Consider the following 24,579-nt stretch of genomic DNA (forward strand, 5'->3'; position numbering starts at 1 on the left):
ATACAGTCTACCTGCCACATGAGATTCCTTCGCCCGCGATGAGCATGTTTTATAAGATTACGCGCATATTACAGTGCATAAGTCAAATTATTGTGCTTTTGAAAAGGAAAGAGTTCTAATATGACACTTGTGAAATTCGAGTCTGTGGCATAAAGTATCAAGTTTTGCAGCTAAATTTGATAGATAACACAAGGTATTAGTTCTTCGAAGTGGCAACAAGCATAATGGCCTTTTGGAATCAGATGCTGCATACAAATTGAAATACTACGTAGAAATGTAGAAATTATTTATGTTGATTTAAAGGTTCACTACTTGACTGGGGTATAAGCGAAGATGATTTAAACCACAAAGTCCAAACTTCAAGACCCTACGAAAAGAACAAGATGCATCATTTGAATGTAACTTTTCCAAAAGAAAGTGTTCAACTCATCATGCTTGTGGACATATAGAGCATATAAAATCAGTGAATTGTAAATAAATAATAAAAAGCCGTCAATTTCTATTCCCTGTCAAACAATTTAACACGCACATAAGGCCTAATTGCCTTATTAGTCCTTACAAGACTCGCAAATTCTCTCATACACTACATTTGATGTATTACTGCACATTAGGATTTTGGATAAGTGTCTAATTGTCTATACAACATAATAAGACTCGCAAAATAGTCACACATTCTATCATACATCACACTTGTACGACGTACACAATTAGGAGTAAGAGCACCCGAGCATATGTACTAATGTCTGCTAGTGGTCATAATCTAGCTTTCAAGGCTAGAGAAAAGACCTAGCTTCTGGACTTGTTTTTCCTTCTGCAAAAAAAAAAAAAAAAAAAAAAAAAAAAAAAAACTTGAAAGCATTATTACTGAAACAGTGAAATCGTGAAATGCATGTTTTTTTTGGAGGGTCCTTGCTAGCTTAATCTGGGCCAAATTGTAGGCTTATATCTCAAGAAACTTACGCAAACAACCGACACACATAAAGTCCAAATATCGACCGAAAGCAAACACTCAAAACAATTGTTCTTTAAATTCATTTATTTTTCGATAAAAACAACATAAAAAAATTACCACATGAAACATCATTTCTAATTTTCTATTCAATTTTTAAAATTACAATCATGAAGGGTGCATAGACGCATAGTTCATATCATCGCATTTCTTCTAAAATTTCTAATATGGGAAATATTTGTAACTATGTCCAATATTACGAAAAAAGCCATAATTATATATTTATATGCATTATTTTATTCACTGTATTTGGTTAATTCCTCCATTCTAAAACAATTGATACACTACTATAAATGACAAGGACCGGTGAATAATCGTTACAAAGTACTCCGTATTAGAACCGGACAAGTTAATTATTCCAAAACGGAGGGATACCATCATACCACGATTTCTGGTTTTCTACATACTAGTGAGGGACAAATTCAAATCGTTGACTCACCCTTAAAACACCTGTCTGTCGTACCGAAATATAACTCACAACCGGGTGAACTATTGAGCATATCTGCTTTTTTCTAGAAGTCTTTATAAAATCCCTTGAAAGTGTAAATTTGATCATAGTTTCTTCTTCTGTCACTACTAATTCTCATCTCCCAATTTTCAGGTATTTTCTCTCTCTTCTCTCATTTTTTCCTCATTTTTAAAGCTTGTATTCTGTGTAAAAATCCTTTTATATGCATTTGCATGTATTTACAGTACTAAAAATTCAATCTTGTGACACCCTTTTTGGTAGAATTTCTGGTTTCATGTTCTTGTTCATTGTCACTTTATTGATTTTCTGGGTTTAGGATTATTTGCTAAGTTCAATTTATCGACAAAAATGATATAAAGAATCAAACTTGCATTTGGATGTTCACGTTATTTTTGCTGAGTAATTCAATTACAAATTATATGATTTCAAGCCTATAAGGCTATAATTTGATTCAATGTTAAAGCACATTTTATTACATACCCTAAGTATTTTTTTGGTGAAATTACATGACATGGGTGTTTGTAATTTCCTTTCCTTCGATTACCTTGCCTTGTAATAAACACATTAGGAAAATTGTGTTATTGCCACTAAAAGAAGGTTTCATAACCCTATGTTGGGATCATCACAACTAGCCCCAATCAATTATTATTAGGGATGAATTTGCGTATATCTTGACCTTTCGAGACCCCGGGAATGACGATTTAATTGAAATTGCTTAGGGTTTTTCGAGTTTCGTATGACAAGGAGTGTGGAGTTTAGGTTTGTAGTAATTGTGTTGTTTGTTTGTAGTTGTATATTGCCCATTTATTCAATTTTTGAGAACTAGTGAATGATGTTTTAACTCTGGCTTCTTGTGTTGGGTTGAGGATGATGTTTCAATATGACTTGATCTTGATATGATGTGCAATTCAACTCTACAGCACAAAATGTTGGTTTGTGGTAATATATGTTTTGGATTGGCTTGATTTTACTAAGTGGGACTTTGAAGGCATTTTCTGAACTTATTAGTTACGGGTAACATCGTTTACTTATTAGTGAATGGTGGAATGAATGCTGGATTGTTGTGTGATTGATGGTAAAGTTATAATATTTGGTAAGGCTTTATCTTGATGTATACTGTTCATTACTTTGAATATGAGATGATCTTCCCCTCTGTTAGCTTTTATAGGGAGAAATCAACTAGCATTGCAAAATGAGTCTGTAGTAGTCGTCGATTCTGTTCACAATTTTCACATGGTTAACTGGTTTAGTGTGTTTGTGGTGCTGATAGCTTAATTTAGCTTTATATTAGAGAATCCACTAGGTTCTGATTGGACTTTTTTTTCTGTAAATTTTTATCTATCATTGCTGATAGTTCTTGCATATATCAAGAATTATATGCTGTTGTTGGTCTAGATTCTTTATTAAGTTAATAAGCTAGAGTTTATTGGAGGGCATGGAGGCTTTATGGAAAGAGGGGTTTGCCATTTGTGATTGTTTGATAATTGTCTTTCCCTTTTTTTTTTCCCAGCTAAGTTGCAACAATTTGGAAATGGCCGAGGGTGGAGCTGCTGCACCTAATGCAGAGTTGTTGGAATTTCCAAAGAAAGATAAGAGGAGATTTCTGCATGTTGTGTACCGTGTCGGAGATCTTGACAAGACCATTAAGTAAGCCCTAGGCAGAATTCCAGCAGTGATTATTTGTGATACAAGTGTCTAATGTAACTAAGATCTCTTCTTTTTTTTTTCCCCCTTCACATGTCAGGTTCTACACAGAATGTTTCGGAATGAAGCTGCTGAGGAAGCGAGATGTTCCAGAGGAGAAATATTCCAATGCATTTCTTGGGTTTGGCCCAGAGGAGTCCCACTTTGCAGTGGAACTAACATACAGTGAGTAAACGCTAAACAGTGTACTATATGTCTGATTTTTATTAACCCTTACTTCCATGCTACTATTATATGTACCTCTGGACTACTTCAGAGGAGGTGGGGTCAGGTTTGGAATCCTTTTAGATATTATTCTTCACTTCTTCAGCTGGAATTCTATTTTCTTGATCACAGCCTGCCTTGTGGATTTAGTGTAGGAAGACTCCTTTTGTGAATCCTTAGTTATCGTATGGAGATTGTTAACCATGTGTCCAAGAAGGAAAGCTCTTACTATTAGAATATATTGTCTCTATATTCTAACATTGTAGTTTTATAATTGGCCTTTACAGACTATGGAGTGGATCATTATGATATCGGGACAGGGTTTGGACATTTTGCAATTGCTACACCAGATGTAAGTGACATTTGTCTACATGAAGGTTCAATGTGTACTTTAGAACTTGACTTTAAATTGTAACCTTCTTTCTTCCAGGTTTACAAAATGGTTGAAGACATCCGAGCCAAGGGTGGTACCATCACCAGAGAACCTGGCCCAGTGAAAGGAGGATCAACTGTGATAGCTTTCGTGAAGGATCCTACTGGTTATGTCTTTGAGCTGATTCAGAGAAGTTCAACTCCTGAACCACTGTGCCAAGTAATGCTCCGTGTTGGTGATCTAGAGCGTGCTATCAAGTTCTATGAAAAGGTATTCTAAGGCTTTTATTTGTGCTGGTTTCACCGTGCTTGCATGAAATTTCGTAATCATGTCATGATGAAAATTTTTATTTTGGATGTGTCAATCCTCACTTTTGGCCAACCATTAGATACTGTGAAATTTCAGTGGCTCCTTTTCTTTCACATGCAATGGTCTCATTGTTTTACACTTCTCTTTTTCTTTTCCTTTCTTTTTTTTTGTGTCTTTGGGGGGGGGGGGGGGGGGGGGGGGTTGGTTGAGGTTGGAGCGTTTGGAATGGTCTATGTCTTTAGGGTCATTACATGCTAAATCACATCCTTACCAAATGGCTTCCATAGGTTGAAGGACTTTGCATTTTTGCCTGTTCCTTAGTTTTTCTTCTTTTACCTGTTCACCTTTCCTTAACAAGCCGTATACCTGTGAATCCAGAGATAAATGCCGCGTTCTATACGAAGTATATTGTTTTCACAATCCTTTTATTTATGTCGTTCTTTAAATCCTTTTGTTATTTTAATATGCTTACAACTATAAATTGTGGCAATGTAATGTCACTCCTAAAAAAAGAGCCTGGTGTATATTGCCGAAACACATAAAGACATGTTGTATCTGATGCTTTAGTTTGAGTATTCTTGGTTGTTGGTTAGCAAACTTTACTATTTAAGGAACTAAAGGAACTATTTGCTCATATACTTGCAGGCCCTGGGGATGAAGGTAGTTAAGAGAACTGATAGACCTGAACAAAAGGTATGCTAAGCTTTTACTCACAAAATTCTATTAAGCTTCTTATTACTCTTGAATTCCTGTCAAGATTTTGCTAATTTGTTCTGAACTTTTTCGTGATGGATGAAGTACACCATAGCTATGATGGGATATGCCCCTGAAGAGGAGACAACTGTTCTGGAGTTGACTTACAATTATGGTGTGACTGAGTATACTAAAGGAAATGCATACGCACAGGTTTGTGTGAACTTATGCCTTCATATCTATCATATTCTTTGTGAAGAAACTATTATTACTGATATTCTGAATCTGATATTCTGAATAGGTTGCTATTGGTACTGATGATGTCTATAAAAGTGCTGAGGTTGTCAACTTGGTTCACCAAGAACTTGGAGGAAAGATCACCCGACAACCTGGTCCTATTCCTGGGCTCAACACTAAGATTGTCTCTTTTCTGGACCCAGATGGCTGGAAAACTGTGAGTGCCCTTATTCTGTTTTTCTATAAGCAAATAGGGTTGAATTAATTCTAACTAGTCAATATATGCATGTGTAGTCATTTTTTGATTTTTGTGCAAGTAAATCAATGCAAGGTCTCAAAGTAAGCTATCTGGTTTATTTAACTTTATACCTGGAAAAGCATACCCGAATTAGTCCGACCCAAAATAGCTTTATCCTACCCTGAATTACACCCAAAATTAGACGATCCGTATCAATCATGACATGGGCCTAAAATGTCTCCATTTGAATTAGCGGACCAGAAAATTGGTACTAGTATATTGGATTGATTTGTTTTACAACAAACTTTTTGACGAATACACCTGAAATTCCAAATACAAACTTGGCATTTACGTTCTACACTGTAGCTGTAAGTTTTGAGCTTTTACAATCATTTTCAACCTTCCAAAAATCCTACTTACAGCAAACCCGATGAAACTATCCCTTTCTGTTAAAAGAGAGTAAGAGACTATACTATCGTTACTATGGAGTATGGATGTAGCTGTTGATCATGAATCGCCCTATAAATTCCTCACTGCTTGGTGTATATACACGAAGTGTATACTAAGGACTATGGCAGGCAAAATTAGGCACCTTAGTCATGTGTTAGCTGCACCTTTCTGGTTGATGACATGAAATGAGAATTTTGCAAAAAGACAACGGAAGGAACTGATTTCAGAGTTTTCTTGAATGTTAATTTTGCAGGTTCTTGTTGACAATCAAGATTTCCTCAAGGAGTTGAAGTAATCGTTCGAATTCCATGCAGTTCCTTCTATGGATAGCCGGCTTGCATAAATAAATGTATCTCCGCTTTAGCTATGTATCTGATCTTTAAGGGTTTATATATGTATGAGAATTTTAGTGCTAATTATCATATGCAAATAAGTTGAACTTGAGTATCATATGGCCTACCGCAATTGTGGCTTATGTTTATGTGCTATGTTTTGCGTAGTCTATCAGATTGATGCCACATATAAAGCACATGTGAATACATTTTAGAAATAAATAAAGGTAATGAAATGGAGAAAAACATTAGGCCGTTTACAACTTACACCCCCTTTTCATTAACAGAAGACAACCAAGGGACTATATAAACCCATTAATGGTTATTTGGTTTTAAACAATATTATGTGACTCAAGGATGTATACCCTACAATCTTGAGAGTTATCAACACCAAATTCCAAAACCTTTGTAATTGATTTGATTTCGTGTATTATAAACTTTAGTTTTGGAACATTTTTGGCTTTTCTGTCCCCGAAAAAAAAAAAAAAGGTCAGAATTATTCCTATGGATCTCACGACACCTTAAAAGGTCATTTGAGTTCCCTTAGTTAATTCAAGGCCCTTATGAGCTTTTATGTGACTGATTAGTGATCATATCTCATCAAATATGTTTCCAAATAACATTATATAGCATGGAAATGGAATACATCCTTACCTTACCAAAAGCTTTCGACAATAGAATATAAGCGTGGATTATATTCTTCAATTTTAGACATTTTTTACTTTTCCAAACTTGAAAAGGTCAGGGTTTTTTCCACGATCCCACGACACCTCGAGGTTATATAATTGGTTGAAATCATCGACTTTGCCTTTGAATTATCAATTTAGTTGAATATTTGTAAATTTCTTTATAAAACTGGGGGGGGGGGGGGGAATTACAAGTAGCTAAATTTTTTTGTTTTCCAAAAAGAAAAGATTTTGAGCCTCCAAGCAAGAAAAAAAAAAAACCTTCTCAGAAAGATAATTTGCATTTTTCGACTGTGGTCATCAACTAATAATGTACAATTAGTAGCTCAATAAATATTTAAAAGCTAATAACAGTTTCCTGTTTTAAAGGAGTTCTGTTTGCCTTCCCCATTGAACATGACCTGCAGCAGCTTATGGACTTTTGTTTTTTCAAACATAGATAATTAAGAATAATTATTTTTTAGGAAAAAGCTTTTAACCTTAAAAGCAACAAAAGAATGGAGTGAATACACAGAGACAAGAAATAAGCTGCCTCAGAAATAAGCTCTAGCTCACGTCAATGAGGAGAAACATATGTACGCGGTGAAAAATGAATTGGCGACCTTTATCTAGCTTGCATGACTAATCAATTAGGCTGTTGTTGGCAGTCCATTGGATAACTACCAAGGACTCGAAGAAAGCTAGCAAATTCCTGCAACAAGAGAGAACAAAATGCCTCAGATCTTCAGGGACCTTTCTTTTATTACACTGTCTATATTTTAGCAATTAAATTTGGCAGTAAAAATTATCATCGAAATACAGCCTAACAGCCAAGCATAAATACCAAGCAGTCCATCCTATCTCTACATGATACAATGAATAACAGAAGTATTTAAGTTTTCGTATAGTTTTGGATTTTAAAGCTGCTAATTCATATAAGCAACAGAAGCAGAAATAATATGGTTAAAAGTGTAGATGATGATAATCTGATAATTACAACACAAAATAAGAACTGACCTGCAGGTGCCCCAAAGCAAATTGGGCTTCAGGTGCTGCCATCGATGCTTGAAAGTCAATGTAGAAAAGGTAGTCAAAGTATCTGGCACAACAATTAGACAGTCAAGAGAATGACAACGATGAAATATGTTCAACAGCTTAACAGAAGTACTGCTGAAGGAAGTCTGAAGGCAACCAAACCATCCATCCCCACCCCAGAAATATAATCTCCTGGTAACACTGTCAACCAAATCATATGAAATCATGGAATATAATCTCCTAGTAACACTATCAACCAAATAATATGAAATCATAAATTTATTGGGTTGTGATGAAGTTCTAATTTGTATTTTTGTCTCACGTCTCTTATCGTATCTCATCTCTTATTGACACCACCAGACATTATTATTAATGGTGAATGCTGATGGCGTGGTAGAATCCGAGACAATGGGACATAAGATGACCAGCTGAGATATAGAATGGAACATAAGTTGACTAGATGAGATACAGAATGGGACAGAAGATGATTAGATAGCATTTATCACCCCATCTCCCAGGAGACTCTTGAGCATTTTTTTTCCTACACTTTCTACCGGGGTGCTACCTCTAAAGCAAATATCAATCCTTTGGATTCTCTGCTTTGTTGAAATTTCTTTAATCTTCCAGGAAAATATCAGTAGTACTCTTTCTTACCTAAAATAAGTTTACCCCAAAACCCTCATTGTTCACACTTCTCAATTTACATCATCCTCCACAGAGCTGGAAGGCACCATTGTTCCTACTTTTCTTTCCAACTTATCTCTTAGCAGATTTCTCATCTCCATTTCTTTGCTTGCAATACTCCTATTTTTCCCAGAAGTTCACAACCAGTCTAGTTAGTCCGGGTAACTTGCCAGCACCAATGTTATTTGAACTCTTTACAAGTACCGTATTGGATTTTCAACACTCTGAAATGGCCATATGGACAAGGAAACTGCCACCTAACACTTCATATTGGACCAAAGACAAGGAGATCCTTCAAAATTAGCAGAGTAGAAACTCTTGGACACATACAATATCCGTGTCTCGTAACCTAAGTCCACACAACATATCTTGCCCGGGATACACTCCATTAATTAGAATAATAGTCCTATTTTCTACTCCTCATCTACTAATTATTACAGACGAGGATATATAGAGTGAGGACTGGGGGTCTTCAATGAAAAATAAGATGTCTAAGATGGAACAGAAGAGGCTGATTTCTGCATCTAAATAACTCTTAACAGGTATCACTTTTTAAAAACCTCATCCAATACTCCGCTGAAAAACCCCCAAGAACCCAGCTCGACAGGAAAAAACATTACTTATTTTGTGGCCAGATAACGGATAAGCTATGCAGAACCTTCAATAGCACCCATTATCCAGAAATCCACTTCAAAGTATATTAACTTAGAGGCTAGATCACTTCAAAGACTGCAGCATGAGCTAATGATGGCATATCAAAGCAAAGCTCTAGAGATCTAAGTTAATTAGTACCCCGTAAAGTATAATCAACTTTATTTGGTAAGGAAATTCTTTAACACAAAAACACACACAAGGAAAAATGGGACAATTCCCTTGTGTTATTTGCAGATGGAAAACAAACAAATTCTATAGTTCACCACAGGCAGTAGATGATATGGATAGCAACTCAAAATGTCAAAGACTCCAATAGGGTAAACTTTCTTAAAATCCACATATAAGTTAATGTCTATTTTAAGAAAACTGATGAGGTTATCCTACTTATTGCAACATGAAAATATAAGCCACCAAACAAAGATATTACTTGCAAATCTAAAGCCTTTAATTTATCACTTACTTTGGACTCCCCTTATTTGAGTCATCTACAATGCGAAGTGGACGCTTCCTTTGCGGTCTGCTCTCAATCTGAACACTCATGGAAATAAACAGGCTGAGTAAAAATACTGAGCTACAATGATTAGACACACAGCAAAAAGTTTCGTTAAACTTACCTTCGTTAAATTGATATTACGAAGGGCAAATGCTGCCAATGCCTTGAAAAGTACACCAGGACCTTCCTCCAAAGAGAAAACAATACTTGTCTGAAACACACATACCAGTTACAAGAAAAATCATAATTACAACCTCTATAGTCTAGTTGAATTTTGGTAAAAAAGAAAATAAAAAATCAAAAATTCAAAAATCCTGATTCCTGACCAGTAACTTGGATCACAAGACCACAACCCAAAAAAGAAATGAATTGGCCATTGAAGATTTAATAATGACAGTGGAAGTAATATCCTTTCTACAATTTGTATTATCACATAATTTATGAATTAGGAATTTAGGATGAGATAGAACTATACCTTATAAGGCTTGTCTGTGCCCGGAATAATAGGCTCTCTTGCAAGGATCATAAAACGGGTAACATTATCATCATCATCCTGCAAAGTGTGTCATGAAACTGAAAACTGAGGACACTTACGTTGTTTGGTCAGAAGTAAGATAGCATTTTCACAAAGTGAATTAAATTCAAACTCAGCACATACAAATCACGAGACATGCTAGTTAAATATACTTGTATAAACCACTTGCAAGTTGCAACAACACACTATTTTTAACAAGTCAGGTTTCATTGACAAGGAAGACAATCATAATTGATGCCGCAACTTAGGCATTGCAAGCTCACTCCAATTGTTCAACATTCCACCTATATTAAGCTTATCTTGGTCCCGTTCTTAAAAGCATTTATTTTACATAATCAGGTCTATATGTACATAATAAAGTAAATTCAAAGCATGTGTGGTGGTTTTACATCCAAAAGGTTTGCAATGAGTCAGTGGACATTTAACAAAACAAAATTATAGCCTAAATGAGTCCAGAAACAAAAGTAAATACAATCAAGTATGATAAGCATAGAGGACAAGCAAGTATTATAAGCATAGAGGACAAGCAAGTATGATAACAGGATCCAATATATCCAAGTTAACAGAAGACCACCATTACCACCATTGAATCTACATGAAACAAATTTTAATTACCTGACATCGATATGATGGATACAGATAATATACAACTGTTTAAATGAATGTTCACTATGTCATTTTTTGTGGAAAGGGGGAGGATTCACCTGTATTCTTTCTTCAAGAATATTAAGGCCATATATAGCTGCAGCACGAGCACTGGCCACTGCCCCAGTATCTCTTTCACGCTCTGAAGCTACAACCTGGGCCAGAAAATGCAAGATGAGCATTAGAACATCTTCAGCCTTAAATCAACTGAGAGTCCATTAAAGTTTTAGAGTACCACCTGTGCAGCACCAGCAGCATCAGCAGCACTAATTCTAATAAGGCCCAAGTCGCTTAGAGTCTTTTCACACTGATCAAGTGCCTGCAAGAAGGAATACTCGCTAATTGAAGAATGCCTCATTAATAATCTTCAAGGAAGAGTTTAGCAAACATATTCAAATAAGTCCACTACATTTTGTGTTAAGTATGGAGAAAAATAAAGCCTAAGCACCTGAGGATGACTCAATACACGCTTTAGATCCTCTTTTCTGATCCCAGGCAATCCCATCAAACAATGGTTAACATCTAACTGAACCTCGCCCACTATATGTAGCCTATGCCGGAGGAGTAAATCATAATTGCGGTGAATACTACCAGCCACAGAATTCTCTATAGGTATAACTGCTCTATCCACTAACCACAGTTCAACCGCCTGCAGAACAGATACGACAACACAGAAATCACTAACACTGCAAGTGACAGACCATATAATGGTAAGAACACAAGTTCAACCTTGAAAGCAGCTTCAAATCCGTCACAAGGAACAGTCTCACAATTTGGATATGCTTTTAGAGCAGCATCCTCACTATACGATCCTGGTATCCCCTAAGTTAATGTATACAAATTGATATATTAGCAAATAACAAAACATATAATTATGAAATGAAAATCCAATAAATAACCGTTTACTTGATAAGCGACCCGGACTTTTGAGCCACCATTGCGAGACAAAGTAAGATCAGTTGCAGACAATGGTTCTGCAGTTGACATCATGTACGCAATAAGAAATTAATCAGTGTGAGCCATATGAGAGTGAAGCCATTAAATTGCAGGGAAAATTATTTAATAACAATCGACCAATTATATACGCAGATAAATAATAAGTTACCATAAAGTTAAGATTTTCAGAATAGCCAGTATATGACAATGTAACCTTAAGTCGTAACAGTTGACAAAGAACAAACTTACACAGAGGAGAGGGAGAATATTGTAAAATTACAGTAACTAGACAAGAGCAGTAAATATGTAAAAAAATCACTGGTGAAAACTATGTAGGTCCATCCATTGTTACTAATACAATGCTCAAGTGACCTCTAGCAATCAGACTACTTAGAGAAACATTTGTATCACTTAATCAGGGATATATTCATCGCTTCCTAGTGCCCTAAAGATTCCCAAGTGTTTAATGGTTAATTTTATAAAAGATTACAAACATAAGTAACAACGATGAGTTCGTGATTTAATAAGGAATATCCATGACGATGACACTTCACTAACAGGTATGTATGTCATCTTCATTAAGTCCCATTCCTCGTAGAGGTGTGAGAAGGTGAAAAAAGGTTTTAAATTGCTGTATAGTAGCGATTGGGGATTTGAGGAGATAGTTGGGCATCACAAAAGGGTGGATTTAAGCGGCATCAAATCATAGCAGTCGAATAGTCCATCATCATTCTATATAGGCCTCCCATCATTGGTTCTTTATAAACCTATTTGGTCAATATGTACCAGGCCTTCAAGGACTCATAAAATATCAATTGATTCAGTTCAGTAAGTTAATAGGTAATGGACGAGATTTACACCTTAAAGGAGAGGCAATTACTATGATTTACTACCAAAAGATTATCCCAAAAAAGGAATGTTTCACTTACGTTAAAACAGACAACAAAGTACAATGTTTCAATCATATCGTGATGGAGGGAGGACTAAGTAGCATAAATAAATTATCACGGACATTCCAAGTGGTGCTGTAAGCCTTACGTTTAAATGACATCATCATTTTCTAAAACGAAAAAATGTCCAAAACAAACTTATATGGTGGAGAGAAGCATGGCACTTGGCGTTAGAAAATGAAACAAAATAGCCACTGGCAATGCGACACAAAAAGGCTTCACAACACATAACACTCCACTCCAAAGTATTCAGTTTCAAACCTTAAAACGGACACCATGGTACACCAATTCTAATAATACTTTCTAAACATAGCCATGTGGGCCCACGTCTAACCCTTGAATGTATACACAGATTTGATCCTTGTACCCAAGTCCAAATAAAGATATATCCCACCCCTACAATAAGCACACGAATCCTAGATCATACGGGGTAAAAAAACAGGATACACTCCTTGCATCACAATCACATAACATGCAATAAGGTAAACAGGGTTATATACGAGGATAGACCATACAGAACATCACCAAAATACTCAAGGATATCTCCCTCTATAGCACTAATTGCTTCAAGAAAGAAGTGTGCAACAAGTCAATAACTCGAAACTATTAAAGCCTATGACTCAAGAAACATTACTTTGACAAGCTGATAAACCAACTTGTACCAACTTATTTAGTCAACCGAAATAAATGAAGTAAAGGGCATACTTAATAGCAGAAATGTATTACCATGGGATATTGAGGGGCAAATTCCAATTAATGATCCTTTAAATTCATTACCCTCCCTTTATGAAATTTGCAGTACTAGTCTACTAGTCTGTAGGGTAGATGAAAACCTCATAGTTCGTTGGCATTGAACACAATGCAACACAATGTGGCTCTCACAATTAAAAGCATCCAATTCCTAACCTTTGAAACACACCGCAATAAGATATGTGGAAAGTTAAAGTTATACCAAAATCCAATAACAATTCCTTGAAACAGCCAAGTCTAACCCTTGGATGGCCACTTCAATCTACTCCTTATTGTTATCCATTCGGACCATGACCCTTGTCCCCTAGTCTCGAATCTCTTGATCAAGCTATATCTCACAATTTGTCAAGAATTAATTACACATACTCTGATGGGTTATACTGAGTATCTATAGTAGGTAACATCACAATCACATACAATGCAATATGATATATATACCAAGAAAAGATCATCATGCAAACAATTACCACAATTCTCAAGAAATATCCATCTATATCATTCATTGCTTCAAATAAACATACAAATTTCAATAACATTGCAAAACCTAAAAAAGCTTGTATTTTTCATCCTAACCAGATCTCAACTAACAACACTCTCATTCACAAGAACAAAATCATAATAATTAAATTAAATACACATCAAATAAATCAACCTAAATTCAATAAAAATACATAATTTACAGCAAAATACAGCATAAAAACTCACTAGGAAGGGAATTCAAATCCCTGTGAAAGCCAGTATGCTCAGTTCTCTGAACCATCCCAGAAGATTGAGGTTCAGCAGCAGTGGGCCCAGGCTTCAATGGCTTCTCATCTTCAACAGGGGTGATTGCCCTTTGTCCTGAAACACTACAACAACACTCCCATTTCCCTAATTTCTTAAGATCTTTCCTAAATTTCAACCCTCCAAAACAAGGGATAGTACCCAAATCATGAGATGATGAAAGAACCCCACATCCCAAAATGATTGTATCAGCTTTTAGAGCCATAATTTAGGTCAAAAAATCAAAGAATCTTCAATCTAAAGGCTTAAACTGAAATACCCAGAAAGAATAGAATTGATTTTGGTGGGGTTTTGAGGTACCCAATTCAGCATTGTTCAGGGAAAAAAAATGTGGGGAGAAAACTGAAATTGGACCCACTTTGTAAGAAATATGTTCTTATTTAGGGTGATTACAATTAAGCAATTAATTTGGTGATGAAAAAATAAAAAGTTTCAGAAAGTATAATCTTTTTTGGAGGGTAGATGTCCTGAGGGATGTGGGTAGGTGAGCAGAATGAATTAATTAAGTTAAACAAGTAATCAAAGATGAATTACAGAAAGAGTAGATTGAGATTTATACTTCAATTGTAGAATGTGTTGGCATATAAATATTGGATATGACTTTGAATTTGAGGTCTTCAGAACAGTGAAGAACACAAATGGGGAAGAGAGAGAAAGAGATAGCAGAGGAAGAAATATACTGTACCAGCTAACGAACGCCTTGTTTTTTCCCTTTAAAATACAGAGTACTATCGTTTCCGATTAATTCTTGATAAAGTATTAAATTTCAGAAAAATCCTCAATTTAGAGTTTGTATCATTGATCAATAATTCGTATATAGTATCAGTATTTAGGGTTTATAAGAGCAGTTCTAATCACGTTAGGAAAATTAATGCGATAAAGATACAAATTTTATCTTAAATTTGTGATAAATATTATCTTTTTATAATATCTATCATTTAATTATAAAGGGGCCTAAATAATGTTTGGTGTTTTTGAGTTTTTGACTTTTTATGAAATCAATTTGTTGTTTATTTTATCTTTATAATGGTTGGGCAACAATTTTATCATAATGATGTTTACCTTAGCTTTACCAAGTTAGAGGTGATAAGTAATGGAATCTCTTACTACAAGGAATTAGATACGGAGGAAAGTTAGGCATTTACAAATGCATAATAAGGGGGTATTCATGTAATTATACATATGTACAAACGAATGCATATTCTGGTATTATTGGATGATCAAATGGTACCACTGAATGTACAGTGATATTATATATGCACACAATGATATTATATATGCATTCGGTTTTACAAAATTTATGCATAAATAGTACCACTTAGGATTCAATGGTCATATAAACTTTCAGTGGAACAATCAACATGTAGTCCTTCATCACGTGATACAATTCGACAAAAAAATAGGTGGGATCCACCTACATACCTCTCTCTTCCTATCTCTCTCCTCTTTTCTTTCTCTATCATGTGTTTTAAAAATATTTTAATCAATGTTATGCATTTACAAATGCCTAACTTTCCTCCCTTTAAAATTCCTCCTCTTACTACCGAGCGACTGTAATTGGTGTGACTTGAACTTGTATTGTGACCTGCCTTAAGTCTTAAGGTGAATTCTCTACAAACTTCACCAAACTCGCTTGGTACTACCTACTCGATACTCCTATATACTACTCCGTACATGAATTTTAATAAGTTATAGAATATGTGGTTAAGGAAATTGCGGATAAACAAAATGCATTTTTAATCGTCAATAATCTTCTAATAAGAATATTATTTAAACAATTAGTTAATTGAAACTATGAAGATTAATTTAAGGCTCATTTAGATAAGATCAATGAGTTTTGTCTTCCCCTTACTTAAATGTATGGAGAAAATTCAACATTGTCTTAAATAAAAGGAAAAGGCTAACGAACGCGAAAAAAATAATTAAAAGTAAAAATATTAACGTGAAATAAACATAATTACATCGCTTAAAGCGTGACTTTGACATGCATTTCTAAATTAATACTACTCCGTATCATTTTACTATCTTAGAAAATATTTTAAAGAGTTATCTACTCCAGAGGGCGTTCATTAGAAAAATCTTAAATAAAATAAGAAAACATTGTTTATAACGAGGTACAAAAGTTAAGTGTTTGACAACAAAAGGTAAACATAGAATGTAATTAACATAAATCAAAGAAAATGACTAAATAATTCATAGGACTTTAAAAATGATTTGTCTTTTACTTCTAGATAAACTTTAGAATTTAATACTTGTGGAATTATAGCAAAACATTGACGTTATTATTCTACCATTTTTCATATGCCAAAGTCTCTATAATTTCGTAATTATTCTTGCTTTTCTTGACTAAGCATGATTCTCATGACTTTGTTAAGTCTCACTGATTAATTAAGTAATACCAAATGTTAAGTAATCCTTTTTAATGCAGGCTCCGTCTTGAATCAAATGGTCTAATTAAAAGCATTTATATTAGTTAATTATACTCGTATCTCACACGTAAATTTCGAAGTAAGGTTCTGTTCTCATACGTTGAAATTCAGTTCAGCTCAGCTTAGTTCAGTTCAGCTCCTAATTTCCTTCTCTTATAAAATATTCATTTCACTTAAGTTCCGTTCAGTTCAGTTCAGCTCAGTTCAGTCAATGAGAACAGGCCCTAAGTCTTACGGAGTACGTTTTATTCACGATATATGATAATATTTGGTTATAATGAACAGTATACTTGTATACCTTTTTTTTTAAAAACAATTTTGATTACGTTTTACACAAACTTTTATATGTGGCTGGCCACGTCATGTGACCGAGGTTACCAGGGTTACTTATTCAGGGTAACCCCTGATTGATCGAGAAAACCCTAATCGACCGAGTAATCCCTTATCGACCAAGTAACTCCTGAAAAGTAACCCCAAACTGATACCTGAACAAATAACCCCTAATCGACCAAGTAATACCTGAACAAATAACCCCTAATCGACCAAGTAATACCTGAACAAATAACCCCTAACCAACCGAGTAATCTCTGAATAACTAACCCCGGTCACACGATGTGACCATCAACACAGAAAATGCGCTCTAGGTTTTATTGATGACAAACTTAATTGGATATATACTCGGAAACTGGATCAGGTTTAGTGTGGGTCAGATTAGGTCTTTTAAAGTTGAGTCATGCTAAATTATTATGTCAATCTGAATTAAATTATTTGAGAATCATATCAAACCAGGTTGATCGGATAAGTTTTGGCACCTCTATCTATGACTATAAGATATCTACAAATCTAGCAAATTAACACTAGTACTAGAATATTATTTTTGAATGAGTGCATAATTAACCTATTTTTATTACTCCCTCCGTCCCTAAATTACATTCCTCCTTTCTATTTTTGGTATTTCAAAATTACATTCCTCCTTTCTATTTTTGGTAAGATTTTTTTAGTAAATCAACTCTCTTTTTCTGTTTTATATTTAATGCTTTCTCACTCATCCTTACCTAATCTCACTCATAATTCTTGTGCCAAATTACAATGAATATGATTGGTTAAATTTTTTTAATTAGGAGCATGTGATTGGTCCTTTTTTTTTGCAAAGGATTGATGACTTGTCATGAGTAATAAATAATCTATCTTTGTACTTCCCATTGCATTATCTAATTATTGTTATTTGTCTTATTCTTCCCTCCTTAATTCCCGTGTAAAATTCCAAAGAGGAATGTAATTTAGGGACGGATGGAGTACTAAAAGTACTATTATAAAGTACGAAGTATATTATAATTAATCCCCTTAAAAAAAAGGATATAATAATTAATAAGTTAGTACGTACATGGTAATAATGGTATGATATTGATGTTTAAAAGAAACAATAAATGAGAGTTCGTTGTCGGTCCAATAATATCTCTTAGTTATATTCAATTCATGCAGGAAACATGATGACTTAATACGTATGATTGTACAGTAATTTCTAATTAGTAATAAGTGGAAAGCAACTAAATAACTAATGACAATCAATTAATCATTGATATTTGCCGTTATGCTTTACTTGTCTTGCTTACCAATAAGGCAACTCATGCACATTTGTCTTAACCAAAAAGAACATTTGTCTTACTATGCTCATTACAAATATTGCACATTTGCATAAAATAATAATCAACTTACAGCAAGAAATAAGAAACGAGTGATATTTCAGCCTCAAAAAATTATAGTTACACGTAAAGTTGTGAGAAATTTGGAAATTTTTTTATTATATCGGGTACATATTACAACACAATTTTTTGTATTCAAAATTATTAATTGTGACTTGAAATCTAGTGCAGTGGCAAAGGGCCGACTTCAAACACACATGTCTCTCAATCCAAAATGATATTGAGGTGATTCAAGATGGATGTGATAGCTTGTTTCAAGAGTTTTTCAACGATAGGTCATATGCCCAATTCCGATAAGAAACGAAAAAGTTAGGGCTGTTTTACGAAAGGCTATCGGAGCTGGAGAAGGCACACGTACGTGCCCTACATAGCACGTCCGTGCCTAGTTGAGTGATGATGATTTTGCTTTCTATCCTCGGGTACGCTTGTGACGGCTACTAATGATATTCTTTAGGGAGTAATTTAGGGTTTCATTAGGGTTTTTCTATGTTATATAAGGAACCGTTGGGTGGACAATTATTAAGTGCTTAAATGCTCATATAGCCAATTCAAGCCACTATGTAACTCCACTTGAGAGATTTTTGCGAAATGGAGAGCGTTGTATCTCCTTTGTTTTATCTCTTAGTTATCCTCCATGAAAGTAATAATAAGAAAGTACTATCTCTTACCTTGTGGGCGTAGGTCTAATTTGATATGATCGAACCACGTCTATTTGTGTGTTCATCTCATTTATTTTCTAGAGTATTTTATTTCTCATAATTACGTTTTATATATTGTTGTCTATTTTACACGCATATCAAACACATAACCTAAATCGACCGATCCTCAACTATTTCCTAACAAAAACAAAATCATTTTAAGATTAGTTACACCAATAGTTTATATACTCTCCTAATTTCTTACAAATACTTAAAGAATCATTGACATTTAAGTACATGGGATGATTTAAATAAGATACTTTGCATATTACAATTATTGAATTAATCAGAATACTTTAGACTCTTACAATGTGTGTTGGGAATTGAATTTAATGGAAACTATATATAGTGAGTAGAAATATGTAGGAAAAACAAGAACAAAAAAATTACTACTCTGTAGTTTATAATATTTGGATTGTTTGATAAACAAACACTAAGTATATTATACAGATTACTGAATAAAAATAATATTTTTGAAAAACTATAAGACCTTGCAATGACTATTTGTATAAAGAATTTCCAAGGTTTCTTTTTTACCCTTAAAAAAGCAATAACACAAATATGTTAGATTTAAGAAATCTTACACATTGCTAGTTTGCTACTCCCTATGTCCCTTAAAGAGTGTCTTATTTGACTTAGGCCATGTGAATAATTCGAGTTAAATATGATGGATTTTCTTTACCCTTATAAAAATTTTAAAATTATTTTTTTTAGAAAAAACCAAATGGTGAAGAAAGTCCAAAGGCCAAATAATATGGGCCAATGATCCATCTTATTTTGGGCTAACCCAAAAGCAACAAAGCAGTAAATCCCACAAGTTAAGACTTTGAGCCAAACTGTCCTAAAGCCCACTCTATTTTTCTTTTCTTTTCTTTTCTCCTGTTACAAAATTTGTTTAATCTAAGCGATCATATAAAATTATGTACTACATCATTTGCCCATTTTATTGCTTTTAAGAGATACAATCATTCAAATTACTTGTTTTGTAATACTAAAACATCAACATTCTTGATACGTAATATGTTAATAGTCAGAAAGATCATAACAAAATAAAGGAGTAGTATTGTTTTATTATTGAAAAATTCACGCAAAATCAAAATACTACTTGTAGTTACTTTTAAAGTAGTACTTCGTATGTAAAAGCATTTGAAGATCCTATAATTGCTCACTGTAGTAAACATCTATGTTGAACTGGGAAATAAGATATGGGGATTGGCGGATCTGATTTTTTCACCTTAGACTCGTCCTTTGTATTCGTAAATTGATCAACAACTTTGCACCTTGATGCTTCTTCGTCGCAAGTAGCATGTTTAGAAATCAAAAAACATCTTAACAAGTTCATAAATAAAGCCATAAGAAAACTTTAAAACATAGACCACGTTAATCAATGTTACTACGGAGTATGAATGTAGTGACAATGATAAGAAATTTAAGCTTAAGTGGTTTTCTCTCGCTTTGAGTTTTATGGGTGTATATATAAGGGTGAGACACTATACATGCTGAAAAAGTATACACGATCTTGATGTTGAATACTTGAATTTTCCAAAAGATGAGGAAAATCGACAAAGAAAAGGTAGATCTTTTTAATAATTGAGACTTGATCATTTCTATGATGGCTTAAACTTAGGGGTTTAAACTTACAAATGTCAAACTTTTCACTCATGCAATGCCTACAAATTAGGAGATTATGAGGATATGATAAATTTGACAATAAATCCTTTTTCTATACAAGATTTTAAGAAAGAAAAGAAAAAAAAATTTATTTAACTAAGTTCAAAGCTAATATAACATGATTTGAAAATATAGAATATTACATGTTAAGATTGTTAACCTCCAATCATAAACACAAAACTCTCTAATTTCTCCCTTCTCCTAAGAACAATATCCATATCTATCATTCGTGGAATAATTAATGCGTAAAATCCCTTAATTTTGATTATGGATCAATACATTCATAGAGAGATAAAGTGACTAAAGTAATTTAACTTATTTTACATATTGATAATATAGTACGAGTACATAATAAGCCAGCAGTGTGATACACGATTACAAAGTATAAGGTCAATACTAATCTCGTCGAATATTACAATTATTACAGAGATTTATCACCGTGCCTCTAATTTGGTAGCTGTTTAGCACACCATCTACAACACAATTAGGCACAACTCTTAGCTCGCAATTATGTAAAATCAAACATTAATAATTAGAAATTAATTATAATTCCCTATAATTTGAAGCATTGATCACTTATGTCACCTCTCGGCTTCTCCTACACAATGGTAGAGGGATATAATCATCTAAGGGTAAACTCATGGAACATTTTTCTTGACATTCTTTGACATTTAGAGAGTAGATACGAGTATGTACTTTTTCTCGAAAGAAAAACTTTCAAGTTATTCTGGATTGGATGATTTTGCCCACCTTTGAGACAAGTTTCATTATAACTCCCCAAAAGTGGGCCTTGCCTCTCCAAAACGACTCTCAATATAACGACCTTTGATTGATCATGTGTACGAGCACGATCACAAGCGAGAAAATCTAGCACCAACAGGAAAGTATGACATAGGAATAGGAGCTGAGGATCTTTTGATTTCGGAATTGCTCTTTGACTTGGATTTTTTGTGGCTTGCTTCTTCACAATCAACTGGGTTTTTGAAACAACAAAACAACCTAGAAAATAAAGCCATTTTTGCAAATTTTAATCTTGGTCAAAAGAATGAAATGGTTAGTAGTATTTATATAATGAGGAGGAGTGATGAGCACGAATAGGCTGACCATTCAAACCCACGAAACTTCCTAGGCACACTACACTAATGTATGTTTTATATTTGTATTAATGTATGTTGAAGTGCCTAATAATTTAAAAAAGCTATTAATGATGTCCTAATCAACTAAAATACTTGGCCTCCAAGCCAAAGCATACTTGAAAAGTCTTTAAATCTTAAACGAAAATTCATGGATCATGCATGTATGACACTGACGTCTTTTTAAGTGACAAATCTTTTGACTATGTTATTGATTGGGCTAAATTGCTGAATTCTATATAACAAAAATTAACGTTTCTCTAATCGAAGTTAGCTCATCAGTCAATCCTTAATTATAAAGTACGAAGTATATATACCTCACGATTTCCTACATACAATTGAAGTTCCTATTAAATTATTTTAACAAGCTTTTCTAAACAAGAATACTAAAAAAAAAAACGAAGTATAGGTTTAGTATTAGACTGCCACTAGTGTACTATGTCACATATTGAGCGTTCCTACGGTTGAAGTTTTCCTAGTTACTACGGTGGTGTATTTTGTGAGACCTTGGACAAGTATTTCAAGTATATATGTAATTAATCTACTAAGTATGTTCGATTCGAGCACAAATTGCATGCAAGTAGATATCACGCTAAGGCTTGGCCTTGGCAATTACTTAGCTTGCATATTTGCAACAAGTAAATTACATAATTGGTTAAAGTAATGATATGAAACTATATCCAAATATATGAATTTAAAATAAAAGTAAATAATACGTTGTCCAATCACTCGTAGGCCCTAGGAAGTAGCAACGTAACTCATAAGCTCGTAAGATTATATTACTACGGCCATAGACCATAGTATAATAATACTCCTAGTTAACCCAAAGAGCTAGTAGTCCTAGTACATCATATGTGTCATTTTAAGTTTTTAGCCTACAAAATAAACCAGGATGTCATTTTAACCTAATAACCTATAAAATAAGATCAGTTTTTTTTTTTAGATCTTTTCATATCCACACTAGGCAAGGATGGTAATATGGTATGTTGATAGGTAGCCACTAGCTAGGATTGGGGATGATTTTCTTTTACAACATCTATTTTTTGTGGTTTTCTCTCTACACCAAAGGTAATAAGTAGAAATAATAACAAAATACCACAAAAAATCATAGATTAAAAATAGATCTATCAATCTATATAAAAACCGAGGCTAAAAATAAATACTTTTATTTAGAGTTTTATATTAGGTGCGGAAAGTATTTTCCTCCAAAAAAAAAACACTCATAATTCTTCAAAAATCCTTCTCCACTACAATATCCATAAGACCATATTACTATACTAATGGAGCCCTACATTTATTACCATACATAGATAGATCAATAAAGAGAATATCTTGCTTCGACGGGAAAATAAGACACCACAATCGGCGGCGCCGAGGATCTCTTCATCTTTGATTCATTAGTTTTAGCATGGCTTGCTACTTCTTCACAAGCAACCTGGTTTTTGGAAGTTGGGTAGCAACCAAACAAGCCAAAAAATGAAGACATTTTCAAGAGTTTTTTTTTTTGTTTTTTGAAAGAATTCTAGAGTATATTTCTTAATAGCAAGAATAAATTATTGTACATATATATTGCTTTTATTATTTATACTAATTGAAAGCCTTGCTCACCAATTAAGTTTAATATGCATGTATCTATACCATTAAAAATGGTAATTATCTTTCTATTCCTTATTGAGTACAAAGATAATAGATAATGAAAATATATAAATGTATGATGTGGCATGTGCACTGAATGGAAAATTGTTTAAAAAATTAATTGGATTGATTTGTACTAGTTTTGGTTTATTTTGCTGGTTATAATGACATATGATGTACTTTATGGGCTTATGAGTTGCTAGGAGTTAGGTTAGAGTTTAATTTTTATTTAGAGATTGATTGAAAGAATAATAAAATTGAGTTTTCCTTTGTGGAATTTATCGTGTTTCACAAGTGTTACACAAATCTTAAATCTTATTCAAAGTATTTGAGGGGATTCAAAAACCAATTCGTTCGTTTAAGGTAAGGCAAGGCGGAGTAAGGCCAAGCTAAGTTAAGGCATACATATTAAGATATGCCGCATGATAGCGAAGGGTGGGTCAAGATAGGAATAAGTAATTATGGGCATCAAAAAGGCATCTATCCCGAGTCTCTTTCCCTGAGAAACACCTACCTCGACGCCTATACTTATTGAGTTAGGAAATTTTTTCCTGGATTACATGAAATCAAATCATTTTTGTAGTTTTCAGGACCAAATGTTGAAACCTCAAGTTATGATGATAGGGCATGCATCTATCACGAGGTCATATAGTCATATCATATTTGGAACTAATAGAGCCACTAGTTGGTCACATAAAGGTCCATGATGAATGGTCTTGAATTATGAAGGGATCCATGTATATCACTAGTTAAATTAATAGTTAAGAAACATTATTATGGATGGTTCTAACTACCCAATTAGTTTACAGGGGTCTTGTTAGTTCTATGGGAAGTACATTGTCCAAAACTGAAGACAAATCCACGCTATTAAACCAATTTCAGAAAAAAAATTCCAAAATTAATTAATTTAATGCGAGAGTAATTTGGTTTAATTTGGACCGATAAAAGTCCCACTAATAGGTCTTTATATAAGAATACGCTATAAGAATGTGTATTAATGGATTAATCTCTCTCTCTCTCAAAATGGTACAACATAACAATTTTATCATTAGTTCATTACACTATAAACGGCCTGATATAATTATATACAACTATACAAGTATTTAGAGTAACAATTAACAAAATCGTAGCAATAAGAAAATTATTGATGCTAAAAAATGTA

At 33.8% G+C, this 24,579-nt stretch overlaps 2 protein-coding genes across 2 annotated transcripts; one reads left to right on the forward strand and one right to left on the reverse strand.

Annotated features, from left to right (window-relative positions):
* The first annotated feature begins 1,438 nt into the window (after nucleotides 1-1,438).
* Nucleotides 1,439-6,133, forward strand: LOC145610280 (putative lactoylglutathione lyase). The gene is made up of 9 exons (XM_081665596.1): nucleotides 1,439-1,610; nucleotides 2,989-3,125; nucleotides 3,223-3,347; nucleotides 3,674-3,738; nucleotides 3,817-4,029; nucleotides 4,714-4,761; nucleotides 4,867-4,974; nucleotides 5,063-5,215; nucleotides 5,940-6,133. Exons 2-9 carry the CDS (start codon nucleotides 3,010-3,012, stop codon nucleotides 5,979-5,981), a joined length of 870 nt encoding a protein of 289 aa, XP_081521722.1. The 5' UTR covers nucleotides 1,439-1,610; nucleotides 2,989-3,009; the 3' UTR covers nucleotides 5,982-6,133.
* Nucleotides 6,134-6,987: 854 nt separating this feature from the next.
* LOC145610149 (arogenate dehydratase/prephenate dehydratase 1, chloroplastic-like) lies at nucleotides 6,988-14,889 on the reverse strand. The gene is made up of 11 exons (XM_081665416.1): nucleotides 14,071-14,889; nucleotides 11,636-11,703; nucleotides 11,459-11,551; nucleotides 11,178-11,378; nucleotides 10,968-11,048; nucleotides 10,789-10,884; nucleotides 10,025-10,102; nucleotides 9,671-9,760; nucleotides 9,517-9,584; nucleotides 7,701-7,782; nucleotides 6,988-7,395 (listed from the first exon to the last, which is right to left on the reverse strand). The coding sequence occupies exons 1-11, from the start codon at nucleotides 14,351-14,353 to the stop codon at nucleotides 7,330-7,332; spliced, it is 1,206 nt and encodes a 401-aa protein (XP_081521542.1). The 5' UTR covers nucleotides 14,354-14,889; the 3' UTR covers nucleotides 6,988-7,329.
* Between the last annotated feature and the right edge of the window lie 9,690 nt (nucleotides 14,890-24,579).

Source organism: Chenopodium album, chromosome 24 (assembly GCF_948465745.1).
Source record: "Chenopodium album chromosome 24, dcCheAlbu1.1, whole genome shotgun sequence".
Taxonomy (NCBI): Eukaryota; Viridiplantae; Streptophyta; class Magnoliopsida; order Caryophyllales; family Amaranthaceae; genus Chenopodium; species Chenopodium album.